Source organism: Moschus berezovskii, chromosome 7 (genome assembly GCF_049115385.1).
Source record: "Moschus berezovskii isolate FMDL1 chromosome 7, NW_MosBer_1.0, whole genome shotgun sequence".
Taxonomy (NCBI): Eukaryota; Metazoa; Chordata; class Mammalia; order Artiodactyla; family Moschidae; genus Moschus; species Moschus berezovskii.
In genome coordinates, this window is record NC_142466.1 from 109,977,039 (window position 1) to 110,000,470 (window position 23,432).

A 23,432-nucleotide genomic window follows, 5' to 3' on the forward strand; every position below is an offset into this window, starting at 1 on the left:
AACAGAACCTCGTTGTTTGTCCATCCTACATATAATAGTTCGCCTCTGCTGGCCCTAGACTTCCATTCCTTCCCTCCCCTACCCGCTCTCTCTTTGGCAACCGCAAGTCTGTTCTCCGTGTGTTTCCTCTTTAATTTATTTTTAATTATAGAAGTGCTATAGGTCATGGATATATTTGTATTGTTAACAACAACTCCAGTAATGAGAGACTGAAATTCCTCTTGACTTCCCTCCCTCCAGTTCCCAATCTATTCCCTAGAGGTGATCACTGTTTTTAATTTGACATCCTTTCAGAACCCACACACACACACACACACACGACACCACACCAAACACAGAGAGATATATATCACGCGTATTGTTCCACGATTTGCTTTTTACCACTAAAAGACTTGTCTCAGGACTTCCTGGCAGTCAAGTGGTTAAGATTTCATGCTTCCAATGCAGAGGGCATGGGTTCAACCTCTGGTTGGAGAATTAAAATCCCATCTGCCTCTTGGCATGGCCAAAAAAAAAAAAAATAATAATCTTGTCTCAGTAATGTTCCTATTCCAGGATGCATAGGACTCTCCCATTCTTTATATCAGCCTATACTGTCCCGCAGCACAACTATAATTGGTTCATTTAATGATTTTCATTGATGGGTTTTTTGAGTATTTTCAATTTTTTACAGTGTTATAGAACCACTTGAGTTTTTGTCTGTGATAGTTACTTGGAAGTATAATTGCTAGGTTGAAATATAAGGACATTTATATTTAATAGATATTGTCAGAAATTATCCTCCATTTATACTTCCTCCAACAAGGCATGAGGGTATCTGTTTTCCTTTGTATTTACTTACATTTGATATTATCATCTCTTAGATTTCTTGCCAGTCAGATTGAGGGAAGATGATATTTTATTGTGAATTTGCATGTCTCAGATCCCCATGAGCTTGAGCTTCTTTTTGTATGTTTATTGGCCATTTTGTCATCTCTTAATTTCCAATTTGCTGTCCTTTGCTTGTTTTTCTATTGCATTGTCTCATAAATTTGTTTATGATACGTTTAATTGTAACAGACATTTAAAAAGTCTCATGGAGTCAGATTTATCTCTTTCCCTGTGACCTCTACATTTTTGTGTCTTGCTTAAGAAGCCCTTCTCCTAACTAAGAAACACGTTAAGAGACTCTTCAGTGTGCTCTGGTCCAGGGCTCCTCAGCCTTTAATGTACATGCAACTCCCTGGGGACCTTGTTCAACTGTGGACTCGAGTTCAGTGGGCCTGGGCCAGGGCTCCTCAACCTTTAATGTGCATGCGACTCCCTGGGGATGTTGTTCAACTGTGGACTCTAATTCAGTAGTCCTGGGCCAGGGCTTGAGACGTGGACTTTTTAAAAACCTGATTTTTCTGGGTCTTAGTTGCAGTGCACAGGACCCCAGTTGTGGCGTGCAGAATCTTTAGTTGATGTAGCACATGGGCTCTACTTCCCCAACCAAGGATCGAACCCAGGTGCACTGCACCTGGACCACCAAGGAAGTCCTGAGATGTGGAATTTTTAACTCCCATGCTTCATGAGGTGCTTCTCATGCTTCCATGCTTCTCATGCTGCTGGTTCTTGGATCTCACTTTGAGTAGCGAATCTCTCTGCCAAGGTCAGAGAAAGTCTCCTTAGCTTTTCTTTAAGGAGGTCAGGATTCTGTGGAAGAACTGGGGACAGTAGCATTGACTTTGAAAGATCTCTGTGCCCACAGCTGATCTCTTTCCTTTTGCTTTCCCCGCAACTCATTCATCCTGTGTCCTTGTATTGTTACTGCCTTCCCAGAACATAGCCTAGCTGTCTGCACAGCTGGAGAGCTTTGGCCAGTCCCTTAGTGTGGACTCCCAACTGAGGCCCACCCAGGGTCCTTAACTCTCAAATCTAGCCTTACTGTCATGTGGATGCAACAACTTTTCTGACTCTAACTTGGCTACCTGGTATGGTAGTGAGCTCCCCATCACCAGGGGAGTGTAAGATTAGGATGGAAAACCACCACTGGAGATATTGATGCCATGAGGAGACTTAACAAGGTGGTTTCTGAGCTCCCTTTCAACCCTGAGACTGTATGAAACTTTGAGTCGCTTCACATGAAAAAAGCGCACACCTGTCAGTGTCACTCCATGTTTCACCTGGCAAGGAAACGAGGTGAAGCTGTTTCTCTTGCTGTTTCCTCAGGTCAGCTGAAGCTGTCCATTGATGCCCAGGACCGGGTTCTGCTGCTCCACAGTGAGTATGGCTGTGTTCATCGGGGCTCACTGGGGAAGGGGTGGGCCCCTTGACCTTCCGCATGGAGCCAGGAATGAGTGGAAGTGTTAGGGTGGCCAAGGCCTCTTTCCCCTCTTTGTATAGTGTCCTGCCATGGGTCCATTGAAAAAAAATGGATATTCAGTTGGGACTCCTAGAGACTGCCCCCTGGCCCCGCCCTGATGTGGAGCCCATGGCAGGCTGGAGCAGTCTTCGGCAGCTCAGCATCCTCCTTGGCTCCACTGGAGTGGGGCCACAGAAGAGTGTCCCTCGCCTCCCCCTCTTCTTGCTTCCTTTCTTTCCTGTCTCTCTGTCGCTTTCCTGTCTATTAATTCGTTCACTGACGGCACTGACGTGTCACAGCTACTAGTGTCACAGCTAGTGTCACCGTATGGGAACACAGTGTAGTGTTCCATCTTGGGAACGGGACTGTGTTTAGTTATGTCCGACTCTTTGTGACCCTCTGGACTATAGCCTGCCAGGCTCCTCTGTCCATGGGGATTCTCCAGGCAAGAATACTGGAGTGGATTGCCATGCCCTGGGGCTCCAGGGGATCTTCCCAACTCAGGGATCAAATCCAGGTCTCCTGTGTTGTGGGTGGATTCTTTACCATCTGAGCCACCAGGGAAGCCCAAGAATACTGGAGTGGGTAGCCTATCCCTTCTCCAGGGGATCTTCACAACCGAAGAATTGAACAGGGGTCTCCTGCATTGCAGGCAGATTCTTTACCAGCTTACCAGGGAAGCTTTTGGAACCAGACTGTGCTTAGTTGCTCAGCTGTGTCTGACTCTTTGCGACCCCACGGACTGTAGTCTGCCAGGCTCCTCTGTCCATGGGGATTCTCCAGGCAAGAATACTGGAGTGGGTTGCCATGCCCTGCTCCAGAGAATCTTCCCAACCCAGGGATCAAACTGCTTTTGGAACCAGACTGCTTGTGTCCAAATCTTGGCTCTGATTCTTTTCTTGCTGAGTGACCTTAAGCAAGCTCAGCTTCTCATCTGCTGGATGGTGATATTAGAACCTATCTTATGATAGTGGTACCTATCTTATGGGTTGTGACAAGGATTAAAGGAGTCAATTTTAGTAAAGCACTTAGGACAGTACCCAGCATGTGGATAACCCTATATGAGTGTTTGTTCAGTAATATAGAAAACCATAAATTCCCCAAATAGTGATTGAACACATCCCTGTGCTGGGGGCTGGGGACGCCAAGGAGAAGTGCCCACCTCTGGGTGGTGCTGATCAGGTGGCTGGGAGAACTTGGCAGAGGGAGTGATGTCCACACTCCGTCCTGAAGGAGGGAGGGGCCTGAGCCAGGCAGAGGGGAGCAGTCGGGCCAGGTCCTCCACAAAGGGGGAGCCACAGGTGCCAAGGCCGGGGGTCAGAGAGGGCTCGATGCACTTGAAGACTGTCTGGCGTGCCTGTGGCTGGGACCAGGTTGTGACGGTCTGATGTGCCTCCCAGAGGATTCTATACTTCACCTACCATTTATCCATTTGTTCGTCCTTCCATCCAGCACGCAAGTAGTTACTGAGCTCCTGTCGGGGCCCCACCCTTCTCTTTGGCCCAGCAGATCCCTCCTGTTTCTCCCACCTTCCTGGCTCTTGCTGTTCCAGGTACCCTCCACCCCTGTTCCATCCAGCTTTGTGCCCCCCTCACCCCCTGAATACATGGTGCTTGCTCGTGCTTCTGCCTTCGCATCCGCGGTTCCTTGTTTCTGAGCCTCCCTTCTTTTTGAACGCCTTTTGTAAAGTAAGTCTCCCTTCCTCTGATTTTGTAAGAAATGTGCCTGTCTTAATCTCATCAAGACTCAGGAAGGAAGGCTCATTTTGCCTCATTTTTCCCTTCCAGGAATCACCCCCTGACCTGCCTGCAGGGCTGTTGCTCCTGCTCTGTCCTCATCGCAGTCCCAGTTATACTGTATACCCTGGTGTGTCCAGGGGCACAGCAGGCTTCTACAGCAGACGGAAGTGTAGTGAGAGTGGGACCAGATCTGCCTCACCTCCACGGGGGGCCAGGGAGACCCAAGGGTTCAGCAGGCCTGGATACTGCCCTCAACAACCACACCCACAGGAAGGGTACACGCAGGAACAGAAACTAGGATACCAGGCAGGATGGACCAGCAGGCGCCTGGGGTCCTCCGGTCCTGGCCTTGGTGGGGGGCCAAGGTGAAATTCCCAAGGACCAGCGGGGGGGTGCTTTGCCTGCCAGAGCCTGACTCCAGCTGTGCAAACAGTGTTTGCCGAGTGCTTCTTGGCCTCCCCCGGCCCATCTGTCCTGCGCAGTTTGCTTTGGCTTCACCCCAGTCTCAGGCCCTTCATCGCTTCCAGCCCGTCCCCCTCTCTCCTTTGGCCTCCCAGGCCTCACGCCTCAGACTACAGGGGCTCCGTCTGAGCCAAGGCCGAGGGCTCAATCAAAACCAAACAGAAAAGAAAAGAGAAAAGAGGCTCAGCTTCTGTCAGGTCTACTGTCTGATTTCTCCAGGCCTCAGAGAAACGAGCCACGCTCACATTCATGGCCAGACATGAACCTCGCCCCGCACCTGTCCCTTGCCTTTATCTCTCCTTGTTCTCTTTAGCAAATCTTTTTGAGCAGCTACTTTGCCAGGCACTCTGCTAAGCACCTTAGCAGATCATGAGCACATGATCTCATTTAATCTGAAAGCGTCTGCCTCCAATGCAGAAGACCCGGGTTTGATCCCTGGGTCGGGAAGATCCCCTGGAGAAGGAAACGGTAACCCACTCCAGTATTCTTGCCTGGAGAATCCCATGGACGGAGAAGCCTGGTAGGCTACAGTCCACGGGGTCGCAAAGAGTCGGACACGACTGAGCGACGGAATGGAATGGATGGACTGTGTGAGGAGAAGTGGGTGACAGAGAATGAGATGGTTGCACAGTATCACCGAGTCAATGGACATGAGTTTGAGCAAACCCCGGGAGATAGTGAAGGACAGGGAAGCCTGGCCTGCTACAATCCATGGGGTCGCAAAGAGCTGGACACAACTTAGCGACTGAACAGCAGCAACTGTGTGAAGTGGATATGATTATCACTAGCCCATCGTTATCATTGACCCATTAAAAAAAGGCCAAAGTCAGTCTCCTGGGTGAAGCAGCCTACTCACATGGCTAGTAAGTGACAGGCTAAGTTCCCCAGCCTCGCACCTCCATCCCAGGAGGCAGTCTTGTGGGATAGCACTGGACTGGGAGTCTAGAGGTGGGGATCTAAACCCAGCTTTGTCATTCCTGTTGCTCTGTGACTGGGCAGTTTTCTTGCCACCTCATAGCCTCATGTTTGCCATTAAATGAGGGCTTAGACTCAATAAACTTTATATTCTCTTCTGGGAAGTCAGGGAATTGAATCCTATAATGTCTCAGTGAAGGGGCTGCCTGAGTGTTGGAGGTGGTGGGAGTGGGCTGGACCAGAGAGGGGTTAATATCCAATGGTTGTTATGCAGAGTAAGAGCCTGCTAATGATTTTTCCCACCTACCCACCCCATTTTTATTCTCTGTTTAGTCATAGAAGGCAAAGGCCTGATGAGCAAGGAACCTGGCGTCTGTGATTCCTACGTGAAGGTATATGATGAGCAGGTTGTCGGGGTGGGTATGAGTGGGGTGGGGGTTGGTGAGGGACCCCATCACTGAGTTCCAAGGTCCCAGCATATCTGTGGGCCTGGGGCCATTCAGTGTGGCAGCTTCAGTTCCACCATTTGGTCAGTAGGCATTTATTAGGCCTAGCGAGGGGCCCTGAGCTAAGAGAGACCGGCTTCCTGCAAGGGCTGGAACCTGGTGAGCACCTTGAGCCTGTGGATAGCGGAAATCCAGAGGTGGTCCCAAACCTTCTAATGAAAAGCAACATCTTCACCCCCCTCCTCCCCCAAACCAGAGGCAGGATGGCAGTTTGGGTGATGGGGTGGAGAGAGGATCTCTGAGGGCTGGAAGGTCCTTCTGAGTGGAGACCTTACAGTGGAAACAGAGACACCACAGGGGCGTGGGTGGGTGGAGGCTACTTCCAGCTGGAGCCAAAGGCCAGGCACCTCCCAAAGCATGGCGGTCAAGCGTCAGGCGCACCACTCTGCCTTCTTCCCGCAGCCCCCAGGCTGGTAAGAGGCCCCTATGGGCCAGGCCACAGTCAGGAGCAGGGTGGGAACCCGAGGCAGGCGGCGAATGACATGACCGGAGCGTGGATGGGGGGGGATCTTGGTGGATGTTGACCTGGAGCCTCCTGGGAAGGGGGCACTTGACAGCTGCTGGGGACTTAGATGACAAGAGGCTATGTACTTTGGGGGGAAACCTCTCTGCTTAGAGGAAGAGCAGAGGTGGTCAGGTTGTACCCCATCTCTGCCTGGGCCTGGGGCTGCCTCCTTGGTAACCACCCCTAAGAGGCCCTGTCCCAGCATCTGACTAGTGTGCCTCCGGCCCAGGGCTCCTCTTTCTTTCCCAGCATCTGGAGGACTCCATTCTGTCCTCTGCAGAGGCTGGTTTGAAGGGTGCTGGAGAAGACTAACTAGGAGATACACAGAGTCAGTCATTGGGCTTAGGGGATTATGTGGCTCTGACATCATCTAACCCTTACTTTTCTCCAATTCAAGATTTCTTTGATCCCTGAAGATAATCGACTATGCCGCCAGAAGACACAGACCATTCCAGACTGCAGAGATCCCGTCTTCCACGAGCACTTCTTCTTGTAAGAGTCTGGTGTGGCTGGGTCCTTGAGAGGAGAGACAAGAAGTGTTTAGCTGAAACAACTCTGTCTGCCAGCTCTAGAACCAGATCTAAGCAGAAAGACAGTGACTTCAAAAGGATGTCTTTGTTTTCTCATTCACTTGTATCCTCGCATCCCTGGCACCCAGCCCGGTAGCGAGGTCCACAGTGATAAGGTATCACGTGGCTGCTTCTCAGAACTAAAACGCCCAGCCCGAGGCTGGTAGCCCCTGAAAAAAGGAGGCAATTTCCCACTGTGCCTCGGGCCAAACTTTCTTCTTTAGCAAGAGGAATTTTCCAGGCTGAGGGCTGTTTTGCTTCCCCATCCGCCCCTCCCCAACTTGCTAACCTCTCTGAGCCTTGGCTTCCTTATTTGTAAAATGGGGCTAATAATAGTACCGAGCTCAGAGAGAGCGGAGGTGTAAATGAGACAGTGTAACCCAGAGTGTCGGGTGGTGTAATTATTATTATTTCTTTCCCTCCTCCCTGAACTCTGGGGCCAGTGGGAAGGCAACAGACATTTTGGATTTTCTTATTAGTGAAGATTAATCATATTTTGTTATTTTCCTTACTACACCAGGTAATTTTTCTTATGGTAGAAAAATAGAAAAGATCGGTGCACAGAAAGAAGAAGAGAGAAAGTACTTCTAGTCCTGCTGCTCACTGAGATGTTTTGTGGCATTTCTTTTCAGGTCTTTGAATTTGTGTGGGCATGTGTTTACAAAGATGGAATTGTTCTATCATACCGTGTTGTAACCTCCTTTTCATCCTTAACAATGTAATGTAAACTATTCCATGAATATAAATATTCACATCCCACTCTATTTGGGCTCTAGTTTGTTTAACCGGCTCCTTATGGTTGGATGTTCAGGTTGTTTCCAAGAGTTGCCATTATGAGGGACTGTGTGGGTCTGGACCAGAGCTTGGCTCTGCTAATGCTCTCTGTGGTTTGCTTTGCAGTCCTGTCCAAGAGGAAGACGAACAGAAGCGCCTCCTGGTCACTGTGTGGAACAGGGCAGGTGACTCCAGGTGAGGGGAGACCTGCTCTGGGCTTGTGGGTGGCAGCCAAACAGCTAGCGTATAGTAGGGGCTTAAGTAGCGTTCAGGTGAATGAATGGTAGTGGTTAAATCTGAGAGGCCGCCTCCCCCGTGAGTTCCTGGTGATGCCACGGATCATGTTAGCAAGGTGCATTTGCTGAGACCTTGGGATCAACTGGACAGTGTCTTGGCCACTGAAATGCCAACCAGCCTGCGTGTGGCTTCTGCTCCCAAGACACCTGCTTTCAGGAGCGGGTGACAGGCTCCGCGTGGAAGCAAACGATAGTCATAGCACACACGGGCTCAGCCCCACGGGACTAGAAGCTCCATGAAACATGGGTCCATTTCTCTCTTAGTCATCACTGTGCCCAGTGCCTAGCACGTAGATATCTGGTGATTATTGGGTGAATGAATACAGGATGCAGTGAATACTAAGATAGTAAGTATGGGCTGAGGCGACCGAGGAAGGCTTCATGCGATAAGTGGGGTCTTCAGCTTGGGGCAGAGCGCAGGAATGAGACAGAGAGAGTAGCAGGTTGGAGAGGGCCTGGCAGGCAGGGGCACAGCACGAGCGCAGGCAGGGAGGCAGGAGCACGCGCAGTGGGCTCAGGCTGCCGTGAGGAGGCCAGGAGCGGCAGAGTTGTGTGCAGGACAATCTACACGGGTCAGTCTTTCAGGCAACCCAGGACACAGGAGGTGGATGTGGTCGTGAGTCACGGCGGACCGCTGGGTGGTGAGGGTGAGAACTGGCTGCTGAGGGAAGGGAAGAGGGTGAGAGCACTTGACTGTGTGGCCCGCTGTGAGCAGCTGGGGCTCGTTCAGCTGGTGCATTGCAAGAAATCTGGGAGACTCTGTGGCCAGTAACAGCCATCCAACAGTCGTAGAACCGAAAATGGTGACTGAAAATGGGCCCAGGTGAATGAAAATTGACTCAACTCACCAGGTTAGACCCAGAGAATATTTGGGGGCTAATGCTTTTTGGTACCCTAAATTTGATAGCCAGTATAACTTTTCAAGTTGAGCCTTCCTCAACCTTCTCTGATGCTTTTGAACTGTGGTGCTGGAGAAGAGGATTCTTGAGAGTCCCTTGGGCAGCAAGATGAAACCTAAGTCCATCCTAAAGGAAATCAACCCTGAATATTCATTGGAGGGACTGATGCTAAAGCTGAAGCTTCAATACTTTGGCCACCTGATACGAAGAACCAACTCATTGGAAAAGACCCTGATGCTGGGAAAGATTGAGGGCAGGAGGAGAAGGGGACGACAGAGGATGAGATGGTTGGATGGCATCACGAACTCAATGGACATGAGTTTGAGAAAACTCTGGGAGATAGTGAAGGGCAGGGAAGCCTGGTGTGCTGTAGTCCATGGGATCACAAAGAACTGGACATGACTGAGCACTGAGCAACAGCCTGCATGACGAAAGGTTTGTCTTTCAGTGGAGTATCATGGACTGCTGCTCATGGTACTGTGGATCTCATTCATTGAGCTGCCATTTTGTGGCCACCCATGTGGCAACTCTGTTGCAGGTGCTGGGGACACATGGGGTCAGTCAGAGATCTTCCTGCTTGGGAGAGGACCTCTGACAGAGACTCGAGGGTGTGGGTGAGGAGAAGACACTTGATAACAAGAGCAACCACTTCCTGGGCGTTAACCACAAGCCAGGGGTTAACAGGGCCTTATCTCATTTAGTTCTTAAGGAAAGTTCTGTTCTGTTCTGTTCTGTTCAGTCGCTCAGTCGTGTCCGACTCTTTGCGACCCCGTGGACTGTAGCCTACCAGGCTTCTCCGTCCATGGGATTCTCCAGGCAAGAATACTGGAGTGGGTTACCATTTCTTTCTCCAGGGGATCTTCCCAACCCAGGGATCGAACCCGGGTCTCCTGCATTGGAGGCAGATGCGTTAACCTCTGAGCCACCAGGGAAGCCCCTGGAAAGGTACATGTTTGTTTTTAAGTTTTCAGAAAAGGAAACTGAAGCTAAGAAAGGGAGTAACTTGCCTAAGGTCACATGGCAGTGAACAGTAGAGGCAAGATGGAAACCCAGGTATTTGGACCCTGGAGTCTTCAGTCTCAGTAGAGTGCAGAGGGCAGGGCCAGCATGGGGTGGGATTTGCAAACTTGTTGGTGTTGCTGGAGGGTTGATTACAAAGTAGGGATTGGCTGGAGATAAGATGAAGAGGATGGCGTAAACTAAACAGATGAGTCTGTAGGTTTTCTTTGGAGCGTGAGTTTCTCCAAAGGGTCAGTAGTTCTCAATCCTGGCGATGCATCAGAATCATCGGGGATGCTTGTGGGGAACCCCGGTTCCCAGGTAACACATCAGACTGGTTAAGTCCAGGTTTTTAAGGGCAGGGCCGAGGAATCTGCATTTACGCAAGTTCTCAGGGTGCACCTCATGCAGCCAGTTTGGTGTTTGGGAATCTGGTGATGGATGGGGCGATACTGAAGGGTGCTGAGCAGAGGAATGACAGGGCTGTATTTAGCTGTATCACTCTGGTAAGTCTTTGGAAGGTCGGGGAGGAGCTGGGAGAGTCTCGTGGCGATGTGTGAGAGATGATTTAGGGATAGAGAGGCGGGAAACAGACTCAAATGCATTTAGGAGCCTAAACCAATAGTACTTACTGGTGATTTGGCTGTGATCTCAGTGGGTGAAGCCAAGGATGACTCGTGGGTGGCCAGCGATGTCTTTAGCGAAATCAGAGTGCACTGGAGGGGAAGGGAGAACAGCTTCGGATAGGGCGGGATGGAGGTGCCTGGAGGGCAACCAGCTGAGAGCTGTGTCTGAGAGATGCCTGCTGACCTGGAGCGCAGGGGAGAGAGAGGTCTGTGGAGATGTGGGAGCCATGGCCGCCAAGGTGAGGGGGGAAATTTCGAGCAGCTGAGAGCACCCAGGAAGACAGTGGGTACCCAGGACCATCAGAATCCTGTCTTGAAGGGATGGACACAGGAAGGGAAAGCCCTGAGGGAGACCGAGGAGGCGTGTGTGCCAAGTCGCTTCAGTCATGTCCAACTCTTTGCGATCCCATGGACCATAGCCCACCAGGCTCCTCTGTCCATGGGATTCTCCAGGCAAGAATGCTGGAGTGGGTTGCCATGCCCTTCTCCAGGGGATCTTTCCAACCCAGAGATCGAACCCGCATCTCTTATGTCTCCTGTGTCGGCAGGCGAGTTCTTTACTGTTAGTGCCTGGTGGGCTGCTGTCCGTAGGGTCGCACAGAGTCAGACACGACTGAAGCGACTTAGCAGCAGCAGTAGTGCCATCTGGGAAGCAGACAGAGGAGGAGTGGCAGAGAGATAGAAGGATGCCTGATGAGCCCAGTGGACAGAGGTGAGGAGTGGAGCGGGTGCCGGAGGCAGACACCGAACTGTGGGAGTCGCCACTTCCTCTGCTGTGGCTGCTCCCCTGCGAGAGCGGAGCGAGCCAGGCGGAGCCGGCTGGAGAAGTGGCAGCAGTGCACTTGTCGGTTTTTGGAAAAGAGAGTGAGGCCGGGGAAAGTGAGTCAGCACCCGGGGAGGCAGCGTGACAGAGGCAGTGTCTCCACTTGTTGCCTATTTTGGGAAAGTGAGATTCCTTATTAAACAAAACACAGTCAAGCTTGTGGTCACAGTCCCAACCCAAAGCTCAAAGAGGGACAGAGCAGGCGCAGACCGGCCTGCTTTCCGAACAGATGGCCCTGCCCGAGGTGCCAGCTCCACAGTGACCGGCTCGGCGGACGCGAGGCATGGTTATCGATCCATCTCTGAATGAGAAGCCTCTGAGCTGCGGGAGACAGGCAGAGCCATTGCCGGAAACCCCTGCCCTGCTGAACACTCTCAAATCAAACTGTGCGTCTCTGAAGGACGGACATTCAGCTTAACAACGTGAAGGACGATTGCAGAAGGAAGGAAGCAAACATTTATGAACCCTTCTCTGTGCCAAACACTTTACATACATTATCTCATTTAATCCTCACAACGACCTCAAGAGGTAGGAATTACTACTGTCTGTCTCTTCAGAGATGAGGAAACCGAGATTTACTGAGGCCAAGGAACTTGCCCAAGGTGATATAATCACTCATGTTTATCAAGCACTTCATGTCCACCAAGTGTGTGGCCCTTAAGTGTATTTAATCATTATCTATTGTGTGGACACAGTATCCTCACGATGCCATATAAGGCAGGCGTTATTAATGTCTCTCTTTTACAGGCCCAGAGAGGTTACGTAACTTGCCCAAGGTAACACAGCCAGCTTGTGGTGAAAACAAGACACAAATCCAGGTAGCCTGGCATCAAACCCCACGATATAGTGCCCTTGACTGGCTCACACGGGTAATAAAAAGCTCCCAAGCCAAACCTTTTCTGCACCAGTGTGCTTCTGCCTCAGGCCACCTCTCACAGCACGTTTAACACAGTTTTATGGAACACATAACACAGCTGAGTATGTGGTGGTCACATTTTGAGGTTGATAGGGGATGAAAGGGGGAGGATCTGTTTCATGAATTCTTGCGACCCTTCCGGGGCTGTAAAAGCATAGTGAGCAAGATGGTCCAGTGCTGGGAGGGGCAGGCTGATTTCGGCTCCAGTGGTGAGCACGGTGGGCGCCGAGGGGAACCAGGCCTCAGGCAGTAGATTCTGGCACAACTCCTCCTCGCTGTGAGACTGTGGACGGATCATTTCCTGGCTCTGGGCCCCAGTTTCCTCACCTGTAAAATGCAGCGCTCTCAAAGGTTTCTTTCGACTTGGGGTTCTGTGAGTTTTTAAGAAATTATAGACATTTTCAAACATATGCAAAGTTAGAAAATATTATATAATAAACCCTCACACACTTGTAGCCCAGCTTCATCAGTGATCAATATGTGGCCGATTTTACTTCATTTACGCCCTCACCCACTTTCCCTTCCTCCAGTGGATTAGTTTAAAGCAAATCATCTCATCTGAGCTATCAGTTCAGTCGCTCAGTCGTGTCCGACTCTGAGACCCCATGAATCACAGCACACCAGGCCTCCCTGTCCATCACCAACTCCCATAGATCTCTCTAAAAGATGACTTGAAAGACAAAACAGCCACAATGCCATTATCACATTTAAAAATTGACAGTAACTCCTTAACATCACTAACCGTGGAACTGAACTACTTAAAAGTTTCGTTCAGTGATGTGGAAAAAGCCAAGCTGAAGCTTCTGGCGTCAGTCGTGGTGTTCTCAGAACTTGTGGTAAGAGGACAGTCTTAGACGTGTACTGTTAGGCACCAAGTTAAAAAAAAACAACCTAGAACACACACAGCATATGTCTGAAGAACGTGATCTTTCCCGCTGACAGTCATGACACAGCTGGAAAGGCTGTTTGCTGTCGCACACTCTCTTGTGCCCTGTGCTCTTTCATCTACTTTACAAACCATGCCAGTGCCAAGCACAGCAGCGCAAAGTTAGAGAGCTGTGCCCAGAGACGGGGACCGAGACCACGGAAAGAGAAGATGAATGGAAAAATGTGTGTGCAGTTTAAGTCCTCAGATTAAAAATAAATTGAGATTAAATGGGATAAGTCTGTAACAGAAATGGTTTAAGGCCGCTGAGACAGAAAAGTAAGTGCATTCCCTTAAAATAACGCATTTTCTTTTTGTATCGGGTCTCCTGCCATGTGCTCGAAAATAAACTGAGCCGAGTATAGCCATCTCTCCGTATCCACTGGGGATTAGTTCCAGGACCCCCGTGGATAGCAAAATCCATGGATGCTCAAGTCCCTTCTATAAAGTGGTTAGTACAGTTGGTCCTCCATATCCATGGGTTCCTCATCCTTGCATATGGAGGACTGGCTGTACTATTGCCCATGAATGTTCCATGAAGCCTTACCTCTGAGCCTTTGTACCAGCTGTTCCCTTTGCCTGAAATGCTCTTCCTTTCCTTCTCTCTGGCTTAACTCCTTGGGCCTTCTTTCAACGTCTCAGCTCTGAACCGCTTCTTGCCTCTCTGAGCATTCAGCATTTATTGCCTGCGCTGCTCATCTGTCAATCACACCCTGAATAGTGACATTCCTTGTATTGCTGCCTCGAACTGCTGTTTAAATTCCTGAATGTTTGTCTTGTTTCCTTAATGCTGGGGCTCCCTGCCCAGTGCCTGCCAACATGGGAATGATGGATTCATCCATTTGTCAAACCTTCACCAAGTTCAGGGTTCAGCATTCAGAAGTACCCAAGTCTTGGCCCCTGAGACTCTGTGCCAAGCGAAATTTCAGGCGATCACCAGTTCCCAAGTTTATTACCTGACCAGTAGATTGCCATGTATTCAGGTTGCACATAAAAGAAGTCTTTTTTCTTCCAAAGGTTTTTAAAAACAGGCTCCAGGAGTAGCTAATTGAAGAACACTTAGAGGTTCCTGTTTATGGACATTGATTGTGACAATTTGCTGGGCCTAAATTATCATGAAATCATTGGAGGCCCCTTAGCAGGAAACAAAGCTCACGGGAGGCTATCAACCATTTAGCATTCTCTGAGCAGCAGGGGATGAAAACTCCACTTACTGAAGAGCAGGAAGAGGCAGCCTTTATTACAGCTAAAGCATCGTGCCTGGGAGATTTAGACAGTTACAGCCATACCCAGTGTGAAAGGAAAGTGTACAGCAAGGCAGTGTGGGCACCTGGATACCAGCTGGGTTGCTCTTGAATGTGTGGACAAACAAAATGAAATCCATGATGAGGACTTTGGCAAAGTCTTGACAAGGCTTTTCTGGAGCGGCAGCTCAGGTCAGTGGCTGCCACTCGTGTGGGTCACTGCCGCTGCCCCTCCATTAGCACTGACTTGGCCATGTGCCAGGAGGGAGGAGGGTTTGTTTTTGGTGGTGGGTCGGGGGGTGGATGTGGATGGGTGGTTTTAATGGAGCAATTGCACTGTCCTCTAGGGGGAGATGATTAATCCGGCCTGGTGAGATGGGAGGGGGCTGGCAAGGGGGAGGGCGCACGCACAGCCCAGGCTGCAGGAAAGGGGGGCAGGGAGGGAGTGCAGGGAGTGAGGAGAAGCAGAATGAGAGCCGCTGGTGAGACAGGGCCCGGGGCAGAGTGTGCCTCTGCAGGGAGGGGCGCCGGGTCTGCGGATCAGCGGCGTCATCCTGCCTCCCTGCCCCTCACTCTGCTTGGCTCTCTGCGAGAACCCATTTTGTTTACTTTCGGGTGGTAGGCCGCCACCACCCTTTCTGGAGAATCCAAACAAAGTATATTTGTAAAGACATTGTAGACCTCTGGTGCTCACTGGGGCAGGCTTGGGTGGGTGCCCTGTAGGATCCCCTGGATGGCTTTCTCCAGATGCCTGTGTCCAGAACCCACCTTGGACCTTCTGGGTCTGGAGCCCGGGAGCAGGCTCTGGGGCACAAGACTCAGACAGGCTCTTCAGGGGGTTCAGTGGACTGGCTCAAGCCCCCCGTAGCCCAGTCTTCAGGGAGGCTCATCTCCAGGGAGTTAGTTCATTCCAGGCAGTTCATTCCATCCTCGGCTTTGAAATTGCACCTTCCCCAGAACATGCTGACTCCTTCATCCATGTGGGTCCCTCAGACATTGAAGTTAACCGTCAAAGTTCCGCTCCAGTCTTTTTACTTTTTAATATTTGTCTATTTATTTGGCTGCGTCAAGTTGTAATGGCAGCTTGTGGGATCTTCATTGCATCATGTGGATCTTTCGTTGCAGAGCACAGATTCTCTAGTCTGCGCCGAATGGGCTCCGGAGCACGCAGGCTTTAGTAGTTGCAGTATGTGGGCTCTCTAGTTGCGACGCGCTGGCTTAGTAGCTCTGTGGCAGTGGGATCTTAGTTCCCCCACTGGGGTTCAAATCCACCTCTCTTGCACTGCAAGGCAGATCCTTAACTGCTGGACCATCAGAGAAGTCCCTCCTGCTCCAGTCTTAATACCTATGTTGTTTCTTGATTAATAGCTATTAATATGAAACCAGTCTCTGAAGGGAACTGATTTGGAGATGTGCTAAGAAAGAAAAGAGAGGTGGAAAAAAAGCTACTCTAGTGTTAGGCCAGAGAAAGATGTGGTAGGATAGAATCCTTTCAAATACATTTGTACTGTTTTTTTTTCTCCCTGATTCTGAAGGAAGCGCTTGTTCCCTGTGAAAATTTAAAAATGCTGAAAAACTCAAAGGAGAAAAGAAAACCCTTTCTTATCCCACCTACCAGCTACAACTATTGTTAATGTTTTGGTGGGCAGCTTTCTCATTAATCTATAGATTTGTAAACTTGCTTTTTTCTCATAATAGCAGGATTATATTTTGCATTTCAGTAATGTTCATCTATACTGTCATTCTTGGGCTTCCTTGGTGGTTCAATCAGTAATGAATCTGCCTGCAATGCGGGTGACTTGGGTTTGATCCCTGGGTTGGGAAGATTCCCTGGAGGAGGGCATGGCAACCCATTCCAGTATTTTTGCCTGGAGAATCCCTGAGGACAGAGGAGCATGGTGTGCTGCAGTCCATGGGGTCGGAAAGAGTCGGACACGACTGAGCAACTAAGCACACAGCACATACTGTCATTATTGAAAGCTGCCAAGTATCAGTCCGTCCCTGATTGCTGGACATTGGAACTCAGCGATGAACATTTTTCAGGAACTTTGAATTTCTCTTAGTCAAGTAAGATCCAGCTGAACTCAAGCCTGTCAACACAGCATGACATTCCCATGAGTCTTGACCTTGGCTCATGTCTTCTTGCCCAGCTGGCAGTCAAGTCAGATTGGTATTGGGAACTTTTGTGTGTCAGGTTGGTTTGAACCTTGATTTGAAACTGTCCAAGCACTAACCAGCTTCTGCTTGGACCCAAGACAAAGCTTCTTGAGCTTTAGGTCCCATCACTTTTCTCCTGAATTCAGCACCACCAGCTGATGTAAGAGCTGAAATTCCCTGTGGGGACCAGCTCTTCAGACCTGCAGCATCAGAGCAACTCAAGCCTCCAGGGTAGCTCTGAGCTTCTATAATGGGTTTCCCATGGGGCTCAACTACTGTAAGTCCTGTGACTTTAGGACGGGGATCAACTCAGCCTCCGTTTTCTCCTTTGTGAAATGGAGAGAATAGCTCCACTCCAGCCTGACTCACAGGGTTGGAAAGAGCAAATGAGATGATGTAGGTCAAAGTGCTCTGCAAACTGCAGTGCACCAGGCAAACTCATGTTACGCTTGACAGTCGGCCTCTTGATATAGCGCACTGAGAAGATGCTGATGCGAGCTCTCTTGTTCTCCCAGACGAAGTGGACTTATCGGCTGCATGAGCTTTGGGGTGAAGTCCCTCCTGACTCCGGACAAGGTGGGTCCAAGGGAAGCTTCTGGCAGAATCAGGCCGTCTAGGCCGGGGCTGCTACAGGCAGAGGCCTTTGTCTGGAAGCTCTGGGGCGGGGCTTCTGTCTGTGAGATGGTAACCTGCTGAGACCACACTGTTTGTCACCTGCGTGACCGTGGCTCCCCCACCTTAGCTCTTTCATATCAGAGACCAGTTGTTAGGTGGCTCCAAGTCTTCCCAGGAGGCTCTGAGTCTGGTGTCTTCTCTAAGGACACTGGTAGGTCCTTCAGCACTCAGAGCAGTCCCTGCCCTGGAGGATGAAGGCTGGGTGCTTCTTGTGATCTGTTCCAGGATCCCCTTGATGTTGTGGGCCAGGTCTTGTGTTTCTGGGCCTAGCTAGTGCTTGGGGATGGAGTGAGTGTCCTGGTGGAGCTTTCCTTCAGGCAGGTGAGGACTCTGGGATCTGGAGGGCCTTGTCTCTGGGTGGCCAGACCCTTACCCACCTCTACTTGGACTGCACTCTCCGCACTGGAGTCTTTTGAGCAGGGAAGGGAGTGCTCCTCTTGCACATCCCTGGAGATGTCCTGGTGGCCTGCTCCATCCTGCCACCCAGCTCTGTGTCCTGGAAGTGAAGTCAGGGGTAGGTGGCTGAGGACTCTATTCTGCATGTGGGTCCCAAATATCTTAACTGCAGCCTTGGCTTTCCTTCTTGGGTGGAGATGTCCCTCCACCCCCACCTGGAGCCTGCTCAGGAGCCTCAAGTTGCCTGTTTTCCTCCCTTCCCTCCCTTCTGTTTTGTCAACCTTTATTTCGCTTCTTCTGTGTACCAGGCTTTCCTGGTGGCTCAGATGGGAAAGAATTTGTCTGCATCGTGGGAGACCTTGGTTTGATCCCTGGATTGAGAAGATCCCCTGGAGAAAGAAATGGCAACCTAATCCAGTATTCTTGCCTGGAGGATTCCATGAACAGAGGAGCCTGGCAGGCTCCAGTCCACGGGGTCTCATAGAGTTAGACATGAATGAGCGACTAGCACTTTCACTTTCTGTGTACTAGGAACAGGGCTAGGCACATCACAGAGCCTTGTACAGCCTAGCTGGGGAGGTGGGCCTGTGAGTTGACTTGTTCTTCAGGGACAAGAGATGGTGGGAATTCAGCAAAGGGGAGGACCAGCTCTGCCTGGAGCATCAGGGAGGGCTTCCTGGAGGTGCAGGCATGGCAGCTCCCTTTGTGGAAGGGAGGCTTGCGTGTCTGTCCCTGCAGAGATTCTGCTCCTGAGGGAGGTACTCAGCAGATTGGTGGCTGCCTGCCCCGTGCCCTCTGCCTTCTCTGAGAATGTCACTCCTTCTCTCATGACAGGAGATCAGTGGCTGGTACTACCTGCTGGGGGAGGCCCTGGGCCGGACCAAACACCTGAAGGTGGCCAGGCGGAGACTGCGGCCCCTGAGAGGTAGGTGCACACCACCTTTAGTTCTGCCCAGACACTCTGCTGGCCCAGGGCTTCCCTCCTCCCTTCCTGCATAGTAGCATTGGTCACTGTGTTTTGTGGCATGAGTCACCTTACCCCAAGCTGCCATCAGACCCTGGGTCCAGGAACTTCTCACAGGCACCTGCTAGAACGTAACCTCATGTCCATGACGCCTTTACTTTTTGGTTGGGCTTTCCTTGGAGAGGGTTGTGGCCTGACCCCAAGTGGCTCAGCTCCCCCTGGCCTCTAGATTATGGAGGGCTGGGCTTCCTGCATGGCCCTCTCCTCAGGGGGTCTCAGGACCCCCTACAGGCTGCCTGGCTGACCTTGGGGCGCCCACCTCTGCAGACAGACCGTGTGGGCCCTGCTGTGGGGCCTGAGAATCTTCACCTTGTGCTCTGCCCTTCCTGCACACAGACCTGGCTCCTGACCTCTGCCTGGCCCGAGCTGGGGCACTGCCACACCCTGAGGCCAGCAGTGACATGGACCACCACATGGGCCTGGCACCCTGGCCCGGGCCTCTGGGTGGTCTGCGGGACGGGCACTTAGATGCCAGTAGAGACTTTCTGACTCTGCTGTGTCACCTTCCAGACCCGTTGTTGAGCATGCCAGGAGGTGAGGATGCTGAGAACGGGGAGAAACTCAAGGTAGGTGGGCCCAAGCCTGGGCAGGACTGACGGGCCCTGAGCACTGCTCTGGGCTCTAACCTGCTTCTGGTCAGTCCCTTGGCCCAGGAGACCCCTGAACAGGGCACCATTTGGTGCCTGAGACTCCGAGTCACTTGGTACTTGGAGACCCAGGAAGTTGTGCATTTCTTAAGAGGTAATTTCTGTGTTTTCCTCGGGTTACTCACGCTTGATGCAGGAGTAGGGAGAGAGCCAGGCCCCAGTCCCTGGAGATAGAGGCATCTGGATCATACTGACTTCTGGTCTCTTGAAGCTGAGTCCTCCTTCCCGAGGTCCCCTCAGACCCTTGCTTCCCCCTGGTGCTGTGACCCAGCTTCCCTTCAGGTTCAGCACCGGAGTGGCTGTCACGGAACCCGGGTTCTCACTTCTTCAGAGCTTCTTATCTGGAGAAGAGCCTTCCCATGGGGATTCTGGGATATTTACCCAAATCTGTCTCTTTGCCGGCCATGGGAGATGATCTCTGGTTTTCCCTAACAACTCAGACAGGAGAAACAAGCTCCCAGTGCTTGAGCAGGCCTGCTGTTCCCTAACGTGGCCCTCACTGCCGCCTCTGAAGCAGTTGTTAACTACCAGTCCCCCAGATAAGCGGGACGTGTAAGTTTCAGAGATGTTAGGTCGCTGTCCATGGCCACAAGCCAGCAAGTAGCAGAGGTGGCGTCTGAATTACGGCTCCAGGTATGGCTGCCTCCTGCAAGTGGCCTAGTTGGGAAAACAGGGCAGTGATGTTTTTTGTGAGAACATGTGACATTTAGGTGTATTATTATCTCTAAGACGTTTCCCCTTTCATTTACTCAAATCATTCAATAGTTTTTTTTTTTAAATATTTATTTATTTGGCTGTGCTGGGTCTTAGTTACAGTATGTGGGATCTTGAGTTGCTGCGTGTGGAATCTAGTTCCCTGATGGGGGATTGAACCTATGCACCCCCCTACTTTGGGGGCGCAGAGTCTGAGCCACTGGACCACCAGGGAAGTGCCTCATTCTTTAGATATTTATTGAACATCTACCTGGGCCAGGCCTCGTGCCAGGTGCTGACCTAGAGATGTCCACAGTTCAGAGGTCCCTGTCATCATGGAGTGTACAGTCTAGAGCTGTGATGTTCAGTACGGCAGCCGCTAGCCACCTATGGCTACTTGAAATGTGGCTAGTATGACCAAAGACCTGAATTTTAAATTTTACTTAATTCGAATTAATTTTACTTTCAACTGCAACTTGTGTCTAATCGCTGCCATATAGGACAGTACAGTGTTAGAGTCACTTGCCAGTTCTCTGTTTTCTGTGGCTTCGTGCCGAGTTTCAAAGCTTTCCTCTAGCTTCAGTTGGGGAGCTGAAAGGCCTCTCTCTGTACATGCCGATCACAGAGAGGATGGTGACCTGGGAACCTCCCTGGGTATTCATGGGAATTGCATGAGCATCAACACTGCAGGTTTCTAGGTCACTTGGGAGAGAGAGTCCTGCTTCAGGCCAGACTTTGCACACAGACTCATTGTCGCGAGGTGTGTGTGATTTTCCTGGGCTTGCACACTCGGGGATGTCCGTAGGACTCAACGAGCTGGGGGTGATTGTCAGAGGCTCAGTGAGGGAACAGGGAGAACCCAGAGAGGTGTGCGTGGGGTGTTAGAGGCTGGGAAACTGGGGTGACCTGCCCACTGTCGCAGCAACCAAAGCTGGGCTGAACCGAGGGACCCTCTCTGGCATCAGGGATGTGAGTGGCGGGGTCATTTTCCTCAGGTGGGTGGAAGGGGCTCTCGGCTCCCCAGGCTCTGCTCTACAAGTCGGAGATCAAGACTGGGGCTCTGATCCCAGCTCCATCCCGCCTGCTTGTCATCTCAACGGCCCCACTTCTTCACCAGTAAAGGGAGGAGGCTGGATTATCTAGTGACTGGAAATTCCTTCCTGACTTGACTTTATGGTCTGTCATCAAACAGCAACCCAGTCCACTATTCTTGCCTGGGAAATCCTATGGATGGAGAAACCTGGCGGGCTGCAGTCTATGGGGTCGCTGAAGAGTCGGACACGACTTAGCGACTAACACTTTCACATCAGATCCTTAAAGCAGCCCATGGACATGGATGAGAAAACTGACTTCTAAGTGCCTTCTGGGTGGCAGGCAGACTGCAAATGTTTTGTATTCCCTGTCTTGACATGGAAAGTCTGTGGGTGCAGCCCCCATCCCACCCCACCCCGTCCTAAGCATCCTTAGGTCCTTAGGCTGAATTAGTTACCTGTGTTTGCTACTGAGGACCCTGCGGTTTGCAGGGGGAGGCGGCGTTGTTACAGAGTGGCCGTGTTTTCTGCCTGGGTCCTCCTCTAGCCAGGGGTGTTTGTGAGAACACTGGAATCACAAAGTGGCCCATGGCGGAGAATGCAGCCAGAACAAAGGCGCCCTCTCCCCGCCAGGGCCGGGGGAATACTAACTAGTTGACAGGAATTTTAATATAAAACTCTCCCTCTTCCTTGTCATTCGGAGGTTTCAGGAAGCCTTCGGGCTTATCGTGCAGAGGCACACAGCACAGACAGGGCTTGGGGAGGTGAGAGGTGATTTCCTGCCATTCTTCTGCGGGGCGGGCTTCCCAGGGCGGTCATGCCAGGCTGACGGGGCGCAGTGCGGGCTCCCACTGCCGTGGGAAGAGCTGGGTTTTCATGGGGCGGCGGCCGAGGCAGGACCCGCAGTCATGAACCGCTTCAATGGGCTCTGTAAGGTGTGTTCGGAGCGCCGCTACCGCCAGGTGGGTGCTTGGCCCCTGGGGGCAGGGAGCGGTGCATGGGGTGTCTTTAGGGGTCAGGGGTGGGGGCTCACCAAGAAGGGCTTCTCTCCCCACAGGGCCTTCCTTCCCTCCTCCTGCCCCTCATAGGTTCATTGCGACCTGGGGGGAGGACAGGGGCAGGAACTGGACCCCAGGTAGCCTGTACCTGCCGCCCCTCCCTAGGGGCAGCCGAGGCCAGCTCTGTGCCCTCCTAACCACTGGCAGGGTGGTGTCTGAGCTGACACCATCTAGTTGATTTTCTGTCATTTTTATTTGGGAAGAATGTGCGTTGCAAAGAGCATCTCCAGCCCAAGATTGGAAGTGGCTAGGTGGCTGAGCAACCGGATTTGTGGGTTTTTTTGCTAACTTTTCCTGCTTCTGATGGGACGGCAATGCCTGTCTTGTGTCATGTATGTGCGATTGTGTTTTAGCATGTGTTGGCGTGCGCTTGTGTGTGAGATAGGCTGCGTCTGTGTGTCTGTATGCACACATGTTTCTCCTCCCCGGTAGCTGTGATGCTTTGAGGTGGGTCCAGACTCTGGAGCTCAGCTTCACTGAGAGGGTTTGCCTCTGAGGCCCCCCCACCCCCCAGGACTCTTCTGGAAATGTGAGGGACATCTTTTTCTTATAAAAAAGGCATGGTGTAGGCAGGGTGAAGGCAAGGGATGTCCAGACCCACTCCAGTGTTCTTGAGTGGAGAATCCCAGGGATGGGGGAGCCTGGTGGGCTGCCATCTATGGGGTTGCACAGAGTTGGACACAACTGAAGCCACTTAGCAGCAGCAAGCTGATGTGACTCTGGGATGACTCTTTAGTATACAACGTCCCTCTGTGTTTTAATGAACAGACTGGAATCTGGGTCATGAACTCTTTCTACCAGGCAGGCTTAGGTCTGGGGAGATGCTCAGAGGGGACCTTCTGTACCTTATTAAGCGGGATGTGTGTGTTCTCTCTGCAGTCCCCAGCTCTCAGGGCCCTCTCACCCTCCGGAGCCTATGGAGCAGCTCTGGCGACACTGGCAACTGGGTGGCAGGGTGGTGAGGCAGAGGGGCCACTGGATGGGAGGTTGAGAAGTCCTCGGTCATGTGGGACCACAGGTCTGAGGACTGGGGCTCACTGGCAGTCAGAGTAGGGTCAGGCATGAGTGCCCCCGGTCTGTGCCCAGGGCTCCGAGACTGAAGTTCCAAATGGATCCTCTGCGAGAATGTGGTACAGGGTTGAGGGCACTAGCTCTGTGCCAGACCCAGGCTCTCATCCACTTCGGCCCTTTTTGAGCTCCGGCTCTTGTGCACGATGTTTACCCCCC

At 51.5% G+C, this 23,432-nt stretch overlaps 1 protein-coding gene across 7 annotated transcripts in view; it reads left to right on the forward strand.

Moving 5' to 3' along the window:
* RGS3 (regulator of G protein signaling 3) overlaps positions 1-23,432 on the forward strand; it is a 139,003-nt gene that overhangs the window by 17,301 nt on the left and 98,270 nt on the right. For 3 of the 7 annotated variants that reach the window (XM_088838297.1, XM_088838293.1, XM_055427634.2), the window contains exons 2-8: positions 2,194-2,244; positions 5,776-5,834; positions 6,851-6,945; positions 7,923-7,991; positions 17,197-17,257; positions 18,587-18,677; positions 19,287-19,342. In XM_088838297.1, coding sequence (XP_088694423.1) covers positions 2,194-2,244; positions 5,776-5,834; positions 6,851-6,945; positions 7,923-7,991; positions 17,197-17,257; positions 18,587-18,677; positions 19,287-19,342 — 482 coding nt within the window. Of the gene's footprint in view, positions 1-2,193; positions 2,245-5,775; positions 5,835-6,850; positions 6,946-7,922; positions 7,992-17,196; positions 17,258-18,586; positions 18,678-19,286; positions 19,343-21,899; positions 22,110-23,432 lie in introns of those variants that run through there. The other 4 variants (XM_088838300.1, XM_088838294.1, XM_088838295.1 and 1 more) reach the window with 4 other exon arrangements.